This window comes from Ruditapes philippinarum, unplaced genomic scaffold (genome assembly GCF_026571515.1).
Source record: "Ruditapes philippinarum isolate M1 unplaced genomic scaffold, ASM2657151v2 ctg5760_1_1_1_1, whole genome shotgun sequence".
In the NCBI taxonomy this organism is placed as follows: Eukaryota; Metazoa; Mollusca; class Bivalvia; order Venerida; family Veneridae; genus Ruditapes; species Ruditapes philippinarum.
In genome coordinates this window covers 185,529-202,506 of record NW_026860347.1, presented here as the reverse complement: position 1 = coordinate 202,506, position 16,978 = coordinate 185,529, and the positions used below count along the sequence as shown (strand labels likewise).

The window sequence follows — 16,978 nt, the reverse complement described above, 5'->3', positions numbered from 1 at the left end:
TTTCACTTGTAAACCTTACAGCTTCTAAAGGTTTATCCTTTGGTCAGTCAATAAGCACTACATGTAAATAACAATAAAAAATGCCGATACAGTTATTTTTGAACAATACGATACGAATAATAATAATAATAATAATGATAATAATGATAATAATAATGATAATAATAATAATAATAATAATAATATTAATAATAATACTGGGGAAGTCAAAGTCCTGGCCCGCACAGCGGACCCGGACTTTGGCTTGCCCGGCTATAGACTAAACGTGTATATTTAAAAGAAAATCAAATAAAATCAATTAAAAAAATATAAAGAATTCTATACCTATAAATGAAATTTTCATTGTCGCCTTTTACAATGTAACTCAATGATAAAAGGAGGTGTATTCCGATAACGGAACAAATCTCAACTTTTCGGATTAATGATAATCGTCGAGTGTTCTGAGTGAAAACGGAAACGGTGCATGAAATACCGAATGACACCTTTAAAACGAAAAAATTGAAGGAATTTTTAACGACTTCCCCGTTCAAAGGCTTAGCCTTATTTTATATTAAAAATAACTTTACTTTACGGTAACGCGAGTACCTTCTAGATAGTGATGGTATTAAAAACTTTCGCTGGAAGTACTGCAAAATTATGGAATTTTGACCATCGCAACTTTTCGAATTACAAAATAACGACAAAAGCCGAGGAAATCTGACTGAAAACGAATGCGTAGACTGGTCTACAAGTGTTTATTAACAAATTACAAAATATTTAAATAAGACATATAAAGCTCGGTAAACGCAACAAAGTTACATTTGACGAATATGCTCACTACGCAAGATTATCGTTGTTTCTTTAATTTACAGCAATGACATGTACTCAAATATATTTTAAGAAACATTAAAAGCCTGCCAATCGATTACCATATCAAGTGACTAAGATTTTCTTAATGGTTCGCGTTTCAGTCTTTTGAAAACCTTTAAACAACATTGATTAAGAAATTGATTCGTCAGAGTTCAAATCAACATTCAAGTATTAATGTGTTTAAGAGATTCCAATCAGTTTATTTGAGAAGGTAAACACTTGCAACATGCTGCGTGCTTTATTTATACAGATCTTTGTTTACTGAACGCTTTAAAAGATTGATTAAATTGTCCAGTGATAAACAGACGACCGGAATAAAAGTATTATATTCCGATGAATAATAGATATTGTATCACACTGCATTTTAAGTTTGACGAGTACAAAGACCATTTTTCAATTGTATTTTTTCAGGTCAATAAATCTTTCTCTTTTGCAGAAAAAAAAACTTGTATAAAAATCTTTTGTTGCGAACTCTATCAACAGAAAAGACTATCATTATAAAAGAGGTCCTATCTATTAATCTTGAGAAGACATTATGCTTTTGCTGTTTTAATTGATCAAAATGTTCCTAGTTAATTGATATAAATGCACATTTTATCAACTAAATGTCAACATTGAATTTGTTTTACGATGTTGAGTTAAATTAATAGATATAACAGTAAACAATCATATAAGAAAATGCTTTTAAGCGTTTATTCCAGTGCTGACCAAATTTCTTTTAATAAGCATCATTGAAATTTGTTGCTTAAATATATTATACGTAAAAACATGCTTGTTTTATATCTATTGTAACAAAATATATTACAAAATATACAAAGAAACAAACGATTTTAGCTTCCCACACTGATTTCTCCTTATTTTTATCACAATTTACTAAACGTTATATATCTTAAGGATCATTTACATAAATTGTTCATATTTTACGCCAAGTTGCACAAAAAAAGCATAAGAGAACATTTGGTATATAAACAAGACACTTTTCAGTTCTTATACGGAATAACTCGATTACATCAAATGTCCATGATTGTCATTTTAGATAGTTGTATATCTATCTATTCACTAGGAAATACCGTATCTTATATTGATCCTGAGATAAGATAGGAAGTATGTGAGACCAGCATATTAACGCTACAAGTCCTTCGGGGCGTTGTTCTTGCTGATGACAAAACATAATGGAAATTAGAAATTTAACGTATTTCCTGCGTTCTTTTTTGATGAGATTAGTGGAAATTTTACAATGATTAATTCACTATTTTTCGCTCCCTATTCGTCATTTTTATCGTGGGCCGAGCGTGATTTGTTTTTCTCATGCAATGATTTTCTCATTGGAAAGTGATTGATGTAGCATAGTTTATAACATATGATATTTACACGCTTGTGTATTTGAACACGTGTTCCAATATAAAAAATATTCGTACTTTACAATACTTACGAAGGCGGTATAAAATACTCGCTTACTTCGAATGTACATATCAATTAAAATAATTAGGGATGTGTTTAAAAAAATACTACAGATGTTACTCAGATACTTCAACCGCACCATTTCTTAATTTTCTTGAAGCTGTAGTCATTGAAAGTGAACGATAGCTATAATAACTGCCGTCATGGAACATTCTTTGGCAAACCAAGCGTGCAACAATTGTCTGTTTCGGAGAATATCAAAGGTTTCCACCTGTTACTCTGAAATATGGATGAAGCATTTTCAATATTTTAATATTTGACCCACTCAAATTTATTTTACCTTTTAATAATTATGTCTGTTTCTTTTGGATCACTTCGACATTTATTCTTAACTTTTTTCAAGAAACTTATGTGATAACTTGGGGATTCAAGTTCTAAGTCTCAGCGAACTAATTGTATTTGCCATATAAAATTACACATTATAATTAAACTAACCATTATAGGCAATCACGTAGTAATTCTAATGTATAGATAAATAAATAAATAAATAAATAGATAAATAGAGCTAATAAATATTTAGTATAAACACAGCTATTGTAGTGGAAATAACAATCATAATTCTTATATATAAGAACAACTTTAAAATCCTAATTGATCGTACTAATTAAACAGTTACGTTTAATATTTGACTCAATTTAATGAACAGCCTAAAGTAAATATATCAACTCTCAATTATTTACCGTATTATTGACTATGTGAAGCCTCTCAGCGTCGTCTAACGGACAAAATAGACGTATTCCCTTGAGTCCGTGCACAACCAATGACAAATGATTATTTCTTCTTACTATGATATGATACAGCAGACGAAACACGCGATATATTCACGACAAATCATCCCTCTTCATTACCAATTGAACAACTCTGAAAAACTGGCGTGTTACAATAATTTGAAATTCTTTTTTTTGTTTCGTTCTCATGCCTCTGTGAATTGAACACTGGATTTTTTTATTGAATGCTACATTATTGGTTTAGATTATCGAGTGCTCCGGCAACTGCTGTAAATAATTGAACAGAAAGACATGTTTAATGTTTTATTGAAACTACTTTGATTTCATAGAAATAATCAGATCAAAGGGAATAAAGAATGATGAAAATATTACTTTGAAAATTATATTAAAAAGTAGAATAAGAAGACATAGTGTTCGAAAATGTCGAAATTGGAAATTATCAGTACTTATGGAATTAAAATACATTTGTTATTTAGTATGCTACAACTGTACAAATTTGTCGTCTGCGGGGAATTGATAAAATGTAAGTTGGCAATATTTATGTGTTTCTTAAACGTACAAAGTTTACGATGTAAAGAGTAAAGTATAACGATGTGTTTGTTGAGTCAACAAGTTTAACTTCAAGTCACGTGTTGTACTTTTGGGAATACAACTTTTTTAAAACATATAGGCATTTGGATTATTTAACTTTACAATGTGTTTTTCAAATAAAAAAGAATAAATATGTAGTTATCTAAGTTAAATCCGAATTGGATTAATTAACAGGAATATAGGATAAAGTGCTTGCTTTTTATGGTATTAAGTAGTTTAGTTTTGACATATTTTATTGTATTAAATACATGTTAATTATTATAGACAAACGATAAGTATATAACAAAAAGGCAAATGGACTGGGCAACAAGTTCTAGCAACATTAGATAAAGCCCTTTCCAGGATTTAGTACAATGTTATACTTATTAAGGCCATTACTATTGTATTTTAATTCACATTTCCCTGTGTTAATAGAAATGATTTAAGTTTCTTCTCATGATAAAAGAATTATAATGATTTGTTTAGAATAATATTCGTAAGATAGATTATTGACATTTTGAATTTCTGAAAGTTTTACCTTTCTCATTTTTGGCAAATGATATATTACAAGGAAAAAATATGGAGTAAACGTGTTTGAAAGTTCTAATTTATTCCATATAATGATAATTAATATCAAAGGAATGAAGTAAAAATATCGCATTTCACTAACACACAAATGTATCAATATTATCTTCATTACGTTAAAGTAGTTAATTATTCATTGAATGTTAAATAAGTGTATTATTCATTGAATTTTAAATAAGTGTATTATTCATCCAATCAATATAATGCAATTAGACAATTTAATTAGTGTTTGATGGCTCAAAGAATTGAAATTTGACAATCATGTAAATGTTTTGATCATGCAATTAATTAATTCGAATGCTGGAAGATATCTTATAATATGATTCATGAAGAAAGTTAATTAACGTTTTATTAACACAGTAGAAAGTTTCAAAAAACATCTTAAAACACACTACTTCAATTTAGCTTATGGAAAATAATCAGTGACTGTTATGAATGAATTTTATAAACAGTGAATACGAAGTATCTGTTATTTGAATATTAGTTTTATTAAAAAGTTTTTTTTTTTTTTTTTTAAACAAACAATCTTTAAATCAATTTAGTATTTCTATTGTTTTATAACGATGATTTAGCAAGATCTTATCTATTATTATAATTCATTGCTAGCATTTTTAAGCACAGAATATTTATATTGTATTAATATGTAAAATAATTCCATAATTTATACTTTTAATTAGTTAATGCAAATATTTTTAATGTTCATAATCCTGTTCATTTACATTGTTTTAGACATATAGATGATTGATGTAAAGCGCCTTTGAACATTTTAATGAAAAGGGCGCTATATAAATATGGTATTTATTATTATATTTTTATACAAATATATAATAACAGATAATAATATAAATTCAATTAAAATGTTAATTACAATATGAAAACAGTATAAAGCCATGAAAATAGAATTTTTGAAAAAAAGGGTTTTTTGTTTAAAATTAATTAATTTATGAAGGCACGCGTCATTGATTTAAAATGTTTTTGGGCAGTAGATCGCATTATGTTAACCGTTTCCTACATAATCATTAAAGAAAACAGAGGTACAGTAATAAAGGTATGTCAAGTTACTTTACATAACAAGAGAAGATATAAATGTCTATGAATAATGCAAAAAATATTTCGATTATATATCTGTTGAATTTTGAAATAAATAATCATTGAATTCAGATTAAAATGAATAAATTTACCTACACAATACATCACTAACAAACAAAAAGTGCCATCTTATGAAGAAAATATCAATATATGAAGTTCATTATGTCATCATCTGACATCTAAAGTTAAATGTAAAGACGTGTAAAATATAATATTCTAATATTTGAATAAAGAATAAAAATAGATAAAGTTTCAAATATTATAAGATATTTATTGAGAATATAAACAAAACATTGACATTACCTAATCATCGGATAAGTTTCATTTTAATAAAACACCTGACGCTTCTTAAGTAGAGAAAGTGAAAACCGAATAATTGTCGAACGCCTTAAAATACATGAATATTAAAATGTAATAATGGAATAGTATCACCTTTATAAATTTCTTAACACAGTCTTTGTTTAAATCAGACACATATTTAATAATATCCAGTATTTTATTAAAACGTTTTATGAAGAGAACTATTTTAACAGCATTTATTAAAAAGGCAATGCTCTGTCTTTAAGATAGTAGGAAACATAATAATCTCATAAATAATTATCGTAAACAAGTTTATACTTTATAAGCAGTATAGAAACAATTTTGGCTCTGAAAGTTAAACACCGTATAAGCCCATATTAGAGGTGGTTATGTCTTGATCTATAATACATTTACATATTTGTACAGATTGAAATATATATTGTTTCACAGAGATATCTGTAATTTAGAATTATATCCGGGAATTTTTTTTACTATACTACCTATATAATTTTTCGAAAATGCAACAAAATTAATTAAAAAGTGATACATTAACAATGCATCTTCTGGTTATTTGAAAGGAAAATAATCTGGAAAAAACGGCACCCAAGGGAGCAATGAAACTGATTATTTATACCACATATTCATTCTTCATTTTTATTAGACAACGGATTAACAAATCTAACGTATGCATTATCATTAATAAGCACGAAGAGAAATGTTCGTTTTTCTAAACTCAGCGCACGCTGCTCAAAGAGGCGAATGGCAAAATGTTATATGCAACAAAAAGAGAAAAAAAACATGAAATGTACCATCTTGAAATTGGCAGTATAAGATGCAATAGCTTACTTAAGTCATTGTCTATTCATTCATTCATTCATTCATTCATTCATTCATTCATGCATTTATTTATTTATTTATTTATTTATTTATTTATTTATTTATTTATTTAGTTATTTATTTATCATGTCTTTTCTTTTTCGTTAACAGTTAACGGTTGCAACAATGTTATTGACATGGAAGATCTGGAAATTTACCAAGGAGAGCTATCTCTTGCCATCAACAGTTTTGAGAGTAGTGGCGGACGTGTGTCATGTGACTTCACTGTGAAGGCGGGAACAGGGAGACAAGTGATGTTCTATTTTACTGACTTATACCTTGGAGCTCCTAACAGCACCGATCGTGTTGATAAATCATGCATAGAACCGAAAGATGTGACAGGTCCATATGAGATAGTACCTACAGGTGAAAAGTAAACCTTTATTCTCAAAGTCGAGTCATGATTAATTTGCGACCACTTTTAGCAGTGTAGCTAGACATTTCTTTCTTCTGTAAATTCTTAGTTTAATTCAACGTCTTTTATTTCGGCATCAGTAGAAGTGCTGAAAGCCTTAAGGTATCTAACGAGAAATAAGCAATTATTTAACCACAAAAGGTTTGAATAATCAATATCAAATCAATCACGCTCTTGTATCATTAAATAATCATTCCATGCCCGTAAATGTCTGACGTTAATTATCACTGGATATAAAATTCCGTCTGGAAGCACCATTTCATTGCCTTAAAATTGCATTTTCCCGTTTGGCAGGGAACTGGTCATGTAAAGGCTTTCATGTGCTGGTTTTCAAATTGAAGAAATGCAAGTAAATTATATAAAAATGCACTTAATTTGATGTTTGCGATGGATATTATTTTGTTGAGCTGAAACATTCGTCGCTCGTTATAAAATACGTATCTTATGATATCATTTTGTGCTGAAACTTTTGGGTATCTTTAGGTTCATATTCTTATTAAAAACCGAACACTCATTACACGGAGTTAGGAAGATTTCATGTCTTGTATTATAAATGTAAAGTATGAAACTGATTCAATCGCATTTATTTTAAAGATTTTATCTTTTTTGTATATCAACCTGTTCCTTTAAAATATATTTTACTTACATACAATGATCAGCAAATTCGAACCAAGAGCAATTTAAGTCAATACTAAATGCTATATATGTATATACCGAGCCAGACTATTTATGAATTGATTTATAATAAGTGGCAAAACTGGCTTTGACAGATTACGGTTACTTCACGTGGCTTTAGATTTCAAACAAATGAATTGATTACTAGTATGGAAATTGTACATGTGTGTTTATTCAGGAAGTGACAGTGTTTCTGATTTATTTACATAACCCATTACATTTCCCATCACTATAATACTGATTATTTGTGCAAGGAAGTAGCATGCTTTTTACACATAGAATAATTATAAGTTTAAAACATATTCGAAACTTTGAAACACATGGTTAAACACGCAAACAATCTGGAAATGCTACCTTTCAGATATGTAAACATGGAATCACAAGTAAAACTAAAAAATAAAGAAATATATTAACGACTCTCCGAATAATAATTTATTATTTTTATGAAAAAGGTTATTATGACTATACCTCATCTGCCATTATTATAAATTACCATTTCATTGATAATCATTAAAATATATTTCACAGGTATGAGAGCAATCATATGCTCAAGAACACAAGTTGCAATAGGGGATCGAGTATACACAACTTCTGGCAGTGGTCTATCCATCCGTTTCTATAGAAATAGAGGATATAGCATAACAGTTTACTTCAAATTAGTTTTTACCGCCTTTAGGTCTGGTAAGAAATCCGTTTTCATTATATTAATAAATGTTGTTTAAATTTTAATATTTATGCTATGTTATGAATTTTGAAGTGTTTTCATTCATGTTTTTACACTTGGCCTGGCATGTAGGACAAATATCTATTAATTATTGAAATAGCTTATAAAAAATTAAAAATATTTACGTGTATAAAACTAAGTTAAGCTTTATGATTCTAGAATCTTTTAATTACTATAAAAAAGCTAAAAATAACACTTTATCTAACAGGTTCTTGCCGAACTACTGAAAGAAGATGTAGTAATGAAAGGTGTATATCACATGAAATAGTATGCAATGGTTATAACCCATGTGGCGATCATTCTGTCCAACGGGGCTCGAACATTTATCAAGTTGGGCAATGAGTGGCATAGTCGTCCTTGCCTTGCTCTCTGGAGGGATTATAATTATAATGGCCGCTGTTTGTCTACAAAGAGCTACAAGCAAGCGATATGACTTTGTAAGTATTTTTTGATACAACTGAATTCATGTACATTCGATTTTAAACAGCTACAAGACTTAAAGTAATGAAGCATATTCTTCATTCTTTTGATAACGTGTTTATCTAACGTGTTTGATATTATATATCAGATATCTCAAAATCAGATATTTTGAAGCCGCGAATAACACTAATAAATTGCCTTATATTGCTATTTTTCAGACCGATAGGTTAATAATTCGTATTACTATATCAAAAAAGAGCCTTATTGTTATATGATGGATTATTTCAATCATTAATCCCAGAATTTCTGTTTGTCGACATATTCAGGGTAGTCATTTAACAAATTGGTTTGCTTGAAATCTAAATTCACAATCAATACAACCGTTCACTTAGGGAGACCGATTAATGTCAAAGAAAAAATCGATTTGAAACGTCCTACAGGTGAATTAATTATTCAAATCGTTGTTCAAAGGCTGTCAAGTGTTGAATTATATGAGGATGTCACGGAAATTGGTGCGTCGTTAATTATATTGAAAAATAACTCTCCGAAATTTATCTTTAAATACTTCTCTTAATTTGCAAAGAATGTGTTTAAGTGATAATAACAATATTGTTGGTAAACATTGTGTAAAGATTTCAACACACTGTTATATAAAAATTAAATGTACAGAATAATACATTACTTTTGCGTAATATGCATATCAATGCAACTAATATGTCACAAAATAGAATATTGATCAATTAGCGAAGAATATTGCTTAACCGATTTACATAATTATAAGTTATACATAAAAATTTATTTACAATATAATTAATGGAATACTGGAAAATCATTTTCTTATTGAATCGATTCATATAGGTAATTTACTTTGCTTTGAAATGTAATATTATTATTGCAAGTAATGGGAAGTTCAATTCTGAAGTTTTACTAATATACTTTGGGACTGCATGTAAGCGCTGTCTTAGGATTAAATCGAAGCCCTTGTTGATCATGTTTTCTATACTTTAGACTTTTCCTGTAACGTCTACAAATAAAGAAATATTGAATGGTTGCTTTAAATTTACTCATGCAACTTAAACTGGCATTTAGTTAAGAACTTAATGAATAATTTTAAATAGTAGCTTTCTATACGTTGTTTTACTTTACAGGATGATATAACCGTGCCAGCCAATGGCTCCTTATGCCACGAACATCATAACGTTGAAATGAACGAAGTATCTAAAGACGCTGTACATAATGTATTACTTGATAAGATCGAACAATCACATGATAATCAATACAAAAAGTGTGACGGGAAAGATAGAAGACTAATGTTAAATGAATATCAACATTCTTTACTAGAACCACCATCAGAAAATGATAGGGAACAGCTCATTCAATCAAAACGCTCAAGCTCGGAGAATTACTCGGATGATTATGGACCAAATACACAAAACACAGACTTAAGTCCCTATCCTGGATATGAAAGCGGCAGTTCGCTAAAAAATATAAGTGTGAGCGATCAGTACGGGAACGCAGAATTCTTATCTTTTAAAGCAAATGGCCTTCTTGTTCCGGAAAATGTATCCAATTCATCACCGCGACGACATTTAGAGGATGGCTTTCATTTGTCTGGAAATTCTTTGGTGTATTCAGATAGTGACAGTGGAGGGGAAGATGAAAGGTTTAAAGTCACTAGTTTAGATAGGAAACGACAACCGCCTTCATTTCTTAAATCGTCCAATTCTCATAATGGTGCAATTGGTGGAGATACTACTATGTTTGGAGACTTCCAACCTACACCCCCTCCTTACACTAGTACAATGAAAAGCATGAAAGTAATGGTAGATAAAGGACCTTGTAACCAGGCTAACTTTGTCTAAATCTGATAATGTCATAGCGGTTTGCCCTGATTTTCATGTGAAATTCATTTTTGCCACTAAGAGAATTGACGAATGCTGTCAAGTTATCACATTGCATTGAATTATCACAGTATAATAAAGTAAAACGCCTTTAGCTGATCTGACGTCAGTTTAGTCATATCAGACCTCAATGCAGTTTTAAGATAAGGGTACGCCTTTTTCAAGGGGAAACATAGAACGTGTCAATGCTACAATTAAGCTAAAGAGTACATTTATAAATTGCTTTGTTATTAAATGATGTGCGATAAAGAAAAATGCATAGTGTTTATTTACAAATGTTTAAACAATATTAAATTGAAAACACTTATGCCGGAAAACGTGTTTTTGTATCAATGACGTTTTGATAAAAAATGTGTGCTTATATTATTACGATTCTGAAATAAATACACTGCAAAATGACTACAAATGAAATAAATTGAGAGTTTTATTGTTAATGAACAGCAAAGATAATTCAATTACAATTATGTTTTGTTTGTTCTCAAGAAAAGTAGTTTTAAGTCTATAAAACGCTTTATATAACGATTTTATTTAAATGTGATATAATTCTTATTTTGTTCGAAGAAACAGTTTGTTATAATTAATGTACTACTAATTTATAAATATATGACAATGATAACAACATATAAAAAAACAGCTTTTTATGTCATTCATTTTTCAGTTACATGTTTAATTTCACAAACATGGCGCATTAGTGACCGGAATTGAATTGACATGAAAGATATAAATCGGCGACTTCAAAGTATTCAAAGTTTCTAACAGTCCTGATAATGTTCATTTTCAGGATATAACCTTCTCTTACTAACTAACACATCCGACGAGCACTTGTTCTACCTATAGCACTCACGATAGGGCCTTGCAGTATCCAAAGAGAGAGGGAGAGAGGTAGGCAGGGAGATAATGAAAAGAAATATCTATATCTGACGTGTGTAATACTTAAGTATTTTTGATGATTAGGTGAATATCCAGATTCTTCATTATTGTTTGATGATTATGTGAATGTCCAAGACTTCGATATCTACCTAATCAGCAAACAAATACTATAACATTCTTCATTTGGTTAATTATTTTAAAGTTGTTCTATTTCCTTGTTCATGTTTATAATGCCTTATTAAGCGGAAAGAAATGGCAGTTATTTTCCTGTGTAGACATGTGCACATCTTTCTAAAGTGTGGACAGTCTGATGTTTGTTTAACGTAACGTTGTTATTGATAAGTCGGCTTAAACTCTGTATCATGTAAAGGAAAATCAAAATAAAATATTTATAATTCGTTTTCTAGTAACATTGCATCTCATTTTTTAAACAATTAATTTAAGTGATTTAACGACACCATTAATATTATAGTTGATTGTTTAAATCATTAAAATACATTATGTAAATACGTTAAATAAAAAAAAACTAATTGCAATCTTAAAATAACGCTTCCGTTGATATATTTTAATTTTACAATTTCTTATAAATCGAATATCTAAAATAGTACTACAAGAAACTGTGAAATTAGGAAAGAGATTACAAAACCGCAGTATTAAATGAGTGGCATTCACAAAAATCAATTTGTTATTTAAAAAAATATTTAAATTATGTTATAAATTCTTATATGTTTCGGAAATAAACATTCTTGTTTAAAATTTCGGATATTTGAAATCTGTGGTTCCTCCCGTTTCACATTAAACATCTTTTGACATTGCTTATAAAATTTCATTTAATCTCCAGTGAATAGCTTATTTAACATTAGAATTTACTGCGTTATTAATGACATTTTATTCTATAATGTTTGTCAATAAATAACCACCTATAAGTCTTTCTGGAACCCGGAAACTCATGTGCTTGAAACTATCGAAAAGACATCAAACAATAAAAGGAACAACCCCGAACTTTTCGGTACACTTAGTGCTCATTGATAAATGATTTATTCAACTTATATAATTCTCATGATTTCAATAAATCTTTGAATAAGTCATTGTAAGGCACAGATACCGAAACACGACAGATATCGAACAGCATGGATCCTCATCAGACTGCGCGGATACAAATAGTGTGTTTGGTATACTACTTTGTTAACAATTTTTAATATCCATCTTTTCCTCAAATAAATCACTTTAAATTAACAGCAAAACACTATCTTCATATCAAACTAGGTGTATACAACAAAAAAGTTACCGCTAAGATGCATTCAAGAATATACATATTTATAAACTGATTTGTCACAATCTCGTAGATTCAGAATCTACTGATATTCAAATTATGTAAACGTCTTCAGCTTGTGATACAATTTTAATAACCCTGGAACCCTGTTAAACTGTTTGCGTTAAATATAGATACGGGTTTAATACGTTTGTTGAAAATGCAATTGTCCTTTTTCGAAGTATGTTATAATACTGCCTTAATATGCACATGATTACATGCGTTGTAAAGACAAATGTAAAAAGAAATATGCACTTATAAAAAGTACTGCATAGCAGGTAAAACATTCTTCCATAAAGGTATGTTTGTATAAATATGTTTTATAATTCATTTTCCAAGGATACACGTAACAAGAGGGCCATGATGGCCCTGGATCGCTCCCCTGACCCATCAATTGCATCAAAGCAATGTCTTAGACAAGCATCCTGGCCAAGTTTGATGACAACTGAGTCAAACATGTGACCTCTAGTGTGTTAAAAAGGTTTTTCCATATTTGGGCAATGTGACCTAATTTTTGACCGGAGACGACCCATATTCAAACTTGACCTAGAAATCATCAAAACAACCTTCCTGACCAATTTCCAGGTAATTTGGATCAAAACTGCAGCCACAAGAGTGTTAAAAAGATTTTTCTATTTTTAGCTCCTGTGATCTTGTTTTTGACCGGAGATGACCAATCTTCGAACTTGACCTAGAAATCATCAAAACAACCTTCCTGACAAATTTCCAGAATATATGAATCAAAACTGCAGCCGCTAGAGTGTTAACAAGCTTTTTCTATTTTTAGCTCCTGAGACCTAGTTTTTGACCCGAGATAACCCATCTACGAACTTGACATAGAAATTATCAAAACAACCTTCCTGACTAATTTCCAGAGTATTTGGATGAAAACTGCAGCCACTAGAGTCTTAACAAGCTTTTTCTATTTTTAGCTCCAGTGACCTAGTTTTTGACCGGACATGGCCCATCTTCGAACTTGACCTAGAAATAAACAACCTTCCTGACAAATTTCCAGAATATTTGGATGAAAACTGCAGCCACTAGAGTGTTAACAAGCTTTTTCTATTTTTAGCTCCTGTGACCTAGTTTTTGACCGGAGATGACCCATCTTCGAACTTGACCTAGAAATAAACAACCTTCCTGACAAATTTCCAGAATATTTGGATGAGAACTGCAGCCACTAGAGTGTTAACAAGCTTTTTCTATTTTTAACTCCTGTGACCTAGTTTTTGACCGGAGATGACCCATCTTCTAACTTGACCTAGAAATCATCGAAACAACCTTCCTGACAAATTTCCAGAATATTTGGATGAGAACTGCAGCCACTAGAGTGTTAACAAGCTTTTTCTATTTTTAGCTCCTGTGACCTAGTTTTTAACCGGACATGACCCATCTTTGAACTTTACTTAGATTTCAGCAAAACAATCTTCCTGACAAATTTCCAGAATATTTGGATGAAAACTGCAGCCACTAGAGTGTTAACAAGCTTTTTCTATTTTTAGCTCCTGAAACCTAGTTTTTGACCGGAGATTACCCATCTTCGAATGTGACCTAGAAATCATCAAAACAACCTTTCTGACAAATTTTCAGAATATTTGGATCAAAACTGCAGCCACTAGAGTGTTAACAAGCTTTTTCTATTTTTAGCTCCTGTGACCTAGTTTTTCATCGGAGGTCACCCATGATCGAACTCATCCGAGATATTATTGAGACAGATATTCTGACAAAGTTTCATGATGATTGAGGAATAAATGCGACTGCTAGAGTGTTAACGAACAAAATGTGGACGGACGACGGACAACGGACAATCATCGATCCTAAAAGCTCACTCTGAGCATGCTCAGGTGAGCTAAAAAAGTAATTCAGTAACTGAGAATGTTCACAAGGTATGACTGTCATTATTATAAAGACGCTGACCTTTTCTTCATGATACAACACTCTGAAATAACATAAGCATATACAAACAGGTTTACCTCTTTTAAGGGAGACATCTTGTTTCTTGCTCCATTATTTTGATAATTCAGTGTATAACGTTTAAGCATTTTATATTTGTTCATCTATTAAAATTTATTTTTAAGATATTTTATTTATATTTGTATTAAAAGTGACACTTAGTAAGTTACAGTGAATAAGTCTGCAGTGGGGTTACTATCTCACTCGATATTTTACTATTTCGTGGTTTATTATACTAAATACTATCAACTTAGTTATGCATATTATTACATACCTTCCAATATGGACCTATTCACTTGGACTTACCGTGTTGTAAACCATTAAAAAAAACACAATTTAACTTTAATACATCTATAAAATGATAACTGAATGTCCGAATATTTAAATGTTTACAGAAAACTATATTCTTACATAATTGTATAGTAACTAAAATTGTATCTTTTAAAGCAAAAACAAAGAATGGCCTAACAAAGTTAAATATTAGATTTGAAAGTTAGATTTACAATATCAAATGTTTGAGGAATATACAAAATAGCTTACTCTTATATTTGCCAAATAACTGTCAAGTTAAGCTCCAAAAAAGAAAAACTTGTAATGTGTGTGATGTTGTTTCATTTTATCAGTTAAGTGATATTTTGTCATTTTATCAGTTAATAATTCAGTTAAATCGAATAAAAGATGTCTTCTTATGTCCAAAAATTCTATGTTACTCGTCTTTATTTCAGATTAAGAGGGTGTGGACGTTAGCTTGCACTTTCCAGTACCGCCTGTGAACGGGCTAAATTAATCCGAGCCTGCAACATTTTCAATTTTTTGGATGTTCTTTAAGGATCCCTATTTTTTTTTAAGTAGAAGAGGTGAAATCCTTAAGGTATCTAACGAAAAATAAGTAATTATTTAACAACTAAAGGTTTGAATAATCAATATCAAATCAATCACGCTCTTGTATCATTAAATAATCATTTCATGCCAGTAAATGTCTGACGTTAATTATCAGTGGATATTAAAATCCGTTTGGAAAAACCATTTCATTGCCTTAAAATTGCATTATCACGTTTGGCATAGAAATGATCATATAAATATGTTGGGAAAGGATAAACCCTCACAAGCATTAGACACATCAAAATTACATACAAATTGCAGTCTTTTATGCACTTTTATTCACATTGAAGAAATACAATTTAAATATATTAACATTCATTCAGTTTATGTTTGTGTTGGATGTTATCTTGTTTAGGGGAAACATTCTTTGCTCCTTATAAAATACGTATTTCATGATATCATTTTGTAATGAAATAAGATGGTGTCAGTAACTTTCTTTTGAGTTATATAATGAATATATCGTCATTAAACCCCGAACACTTATCACCCGGGGCTTGGACATATTCGAAGGGTTCTGAGTGATGATTTGTATTTTCACACAGAATGAAAGTGATAAAATTACATCAAGTATTTTCCCTTAATAATATATTACTTTGTCACTTTAAAAGAAGCTTTACTTAAATACAATCAGCATCATATTCCAACCTTAGAAAATGGAAGTCAACAACTAATGTTTTATTTATTGAATCACAATGTATATGGATTTATTAATACTCAATGAAAATGCTGGCTTTGACAGATTAAACAGTTACTTCATGTGGACAAATTAATTGATTATACGTACGGAAATTCTACATATGTATTTGTTCAGGAAATGGCATATTTACATATTAACTCATTACTTTTCCCATCACTATAATACTGACTGTTTGAAGCAGAATGCTTTTTATACATTGAATAATTATACGTTTAGAACATGCTCGACTTTAGTCAAGTAAAATTGGAATCGCAACTAAATATTTGAAATAAAGAAACATGTTGCAGCACCTTGATTAATAAATTATTTTTACCCACTGTTATGAATAAGCATTCCATTGATAATTCTAAAAACATTTTATAGGTATCAGATTAATCATATGCTGAAGGACAAAAATTGCAATAGGAGATCGCGTAAACACAAATTTAGTCCGTTTCTATAGAAATAAATGATAAAGAATAACATTATACGTCTAGTTTTTTTACCGTTTTTAAGGTTTTTATTTCATTTAATTAGTATAATTTAAAGTATTTCAAAAGCAAATCATTTTATTTATTGATAAGCGTTAAAACCAATATTACATTTAATCGAAAGCTGGATGGAAGATGGGAGATGAAGTAATTATAAGTTATGCAAATATCGTTTTAAATGAAAATAATCAACAATAGCAT

The 16,978-nt window shown here is 29.9% G+C and overlaps 1 protein-coding gene across 1 annotated transcript; it reads left to right on the top strand.

Moving 5' to 3' along the window:
• Positions 1–3,021: 3,021 nt before the first annotated feature.
• LOC132759724 (uncharacterized) lies at positions 3,022–11,153 on the top strand. The gene is made up of 5 exons (XM_060751542.1): positions 3,022–3,561; positions 6,570–6,824; positions 8,077–8,229; positions 8,481–8,709; positions 9,841–11,153. The coding sequence occupies exons 4-5, from the start codon at positions 8,560–8,562 to the stop codon at positions 10,552–10,554; spliced, it is 864 nt and encodes a 287-aa protein (XP_060607525.1). The 5' UTR covers positions 3,022–3,561; positions 6,570–6,824; positions 8,077–8,229; positions 8,481–8,559; the 3' UTR covers positions 10,555–11,153.
• The last annotated feature ends 5,825 nt before the right edge of the window (positions 11,154–16,978 follow it).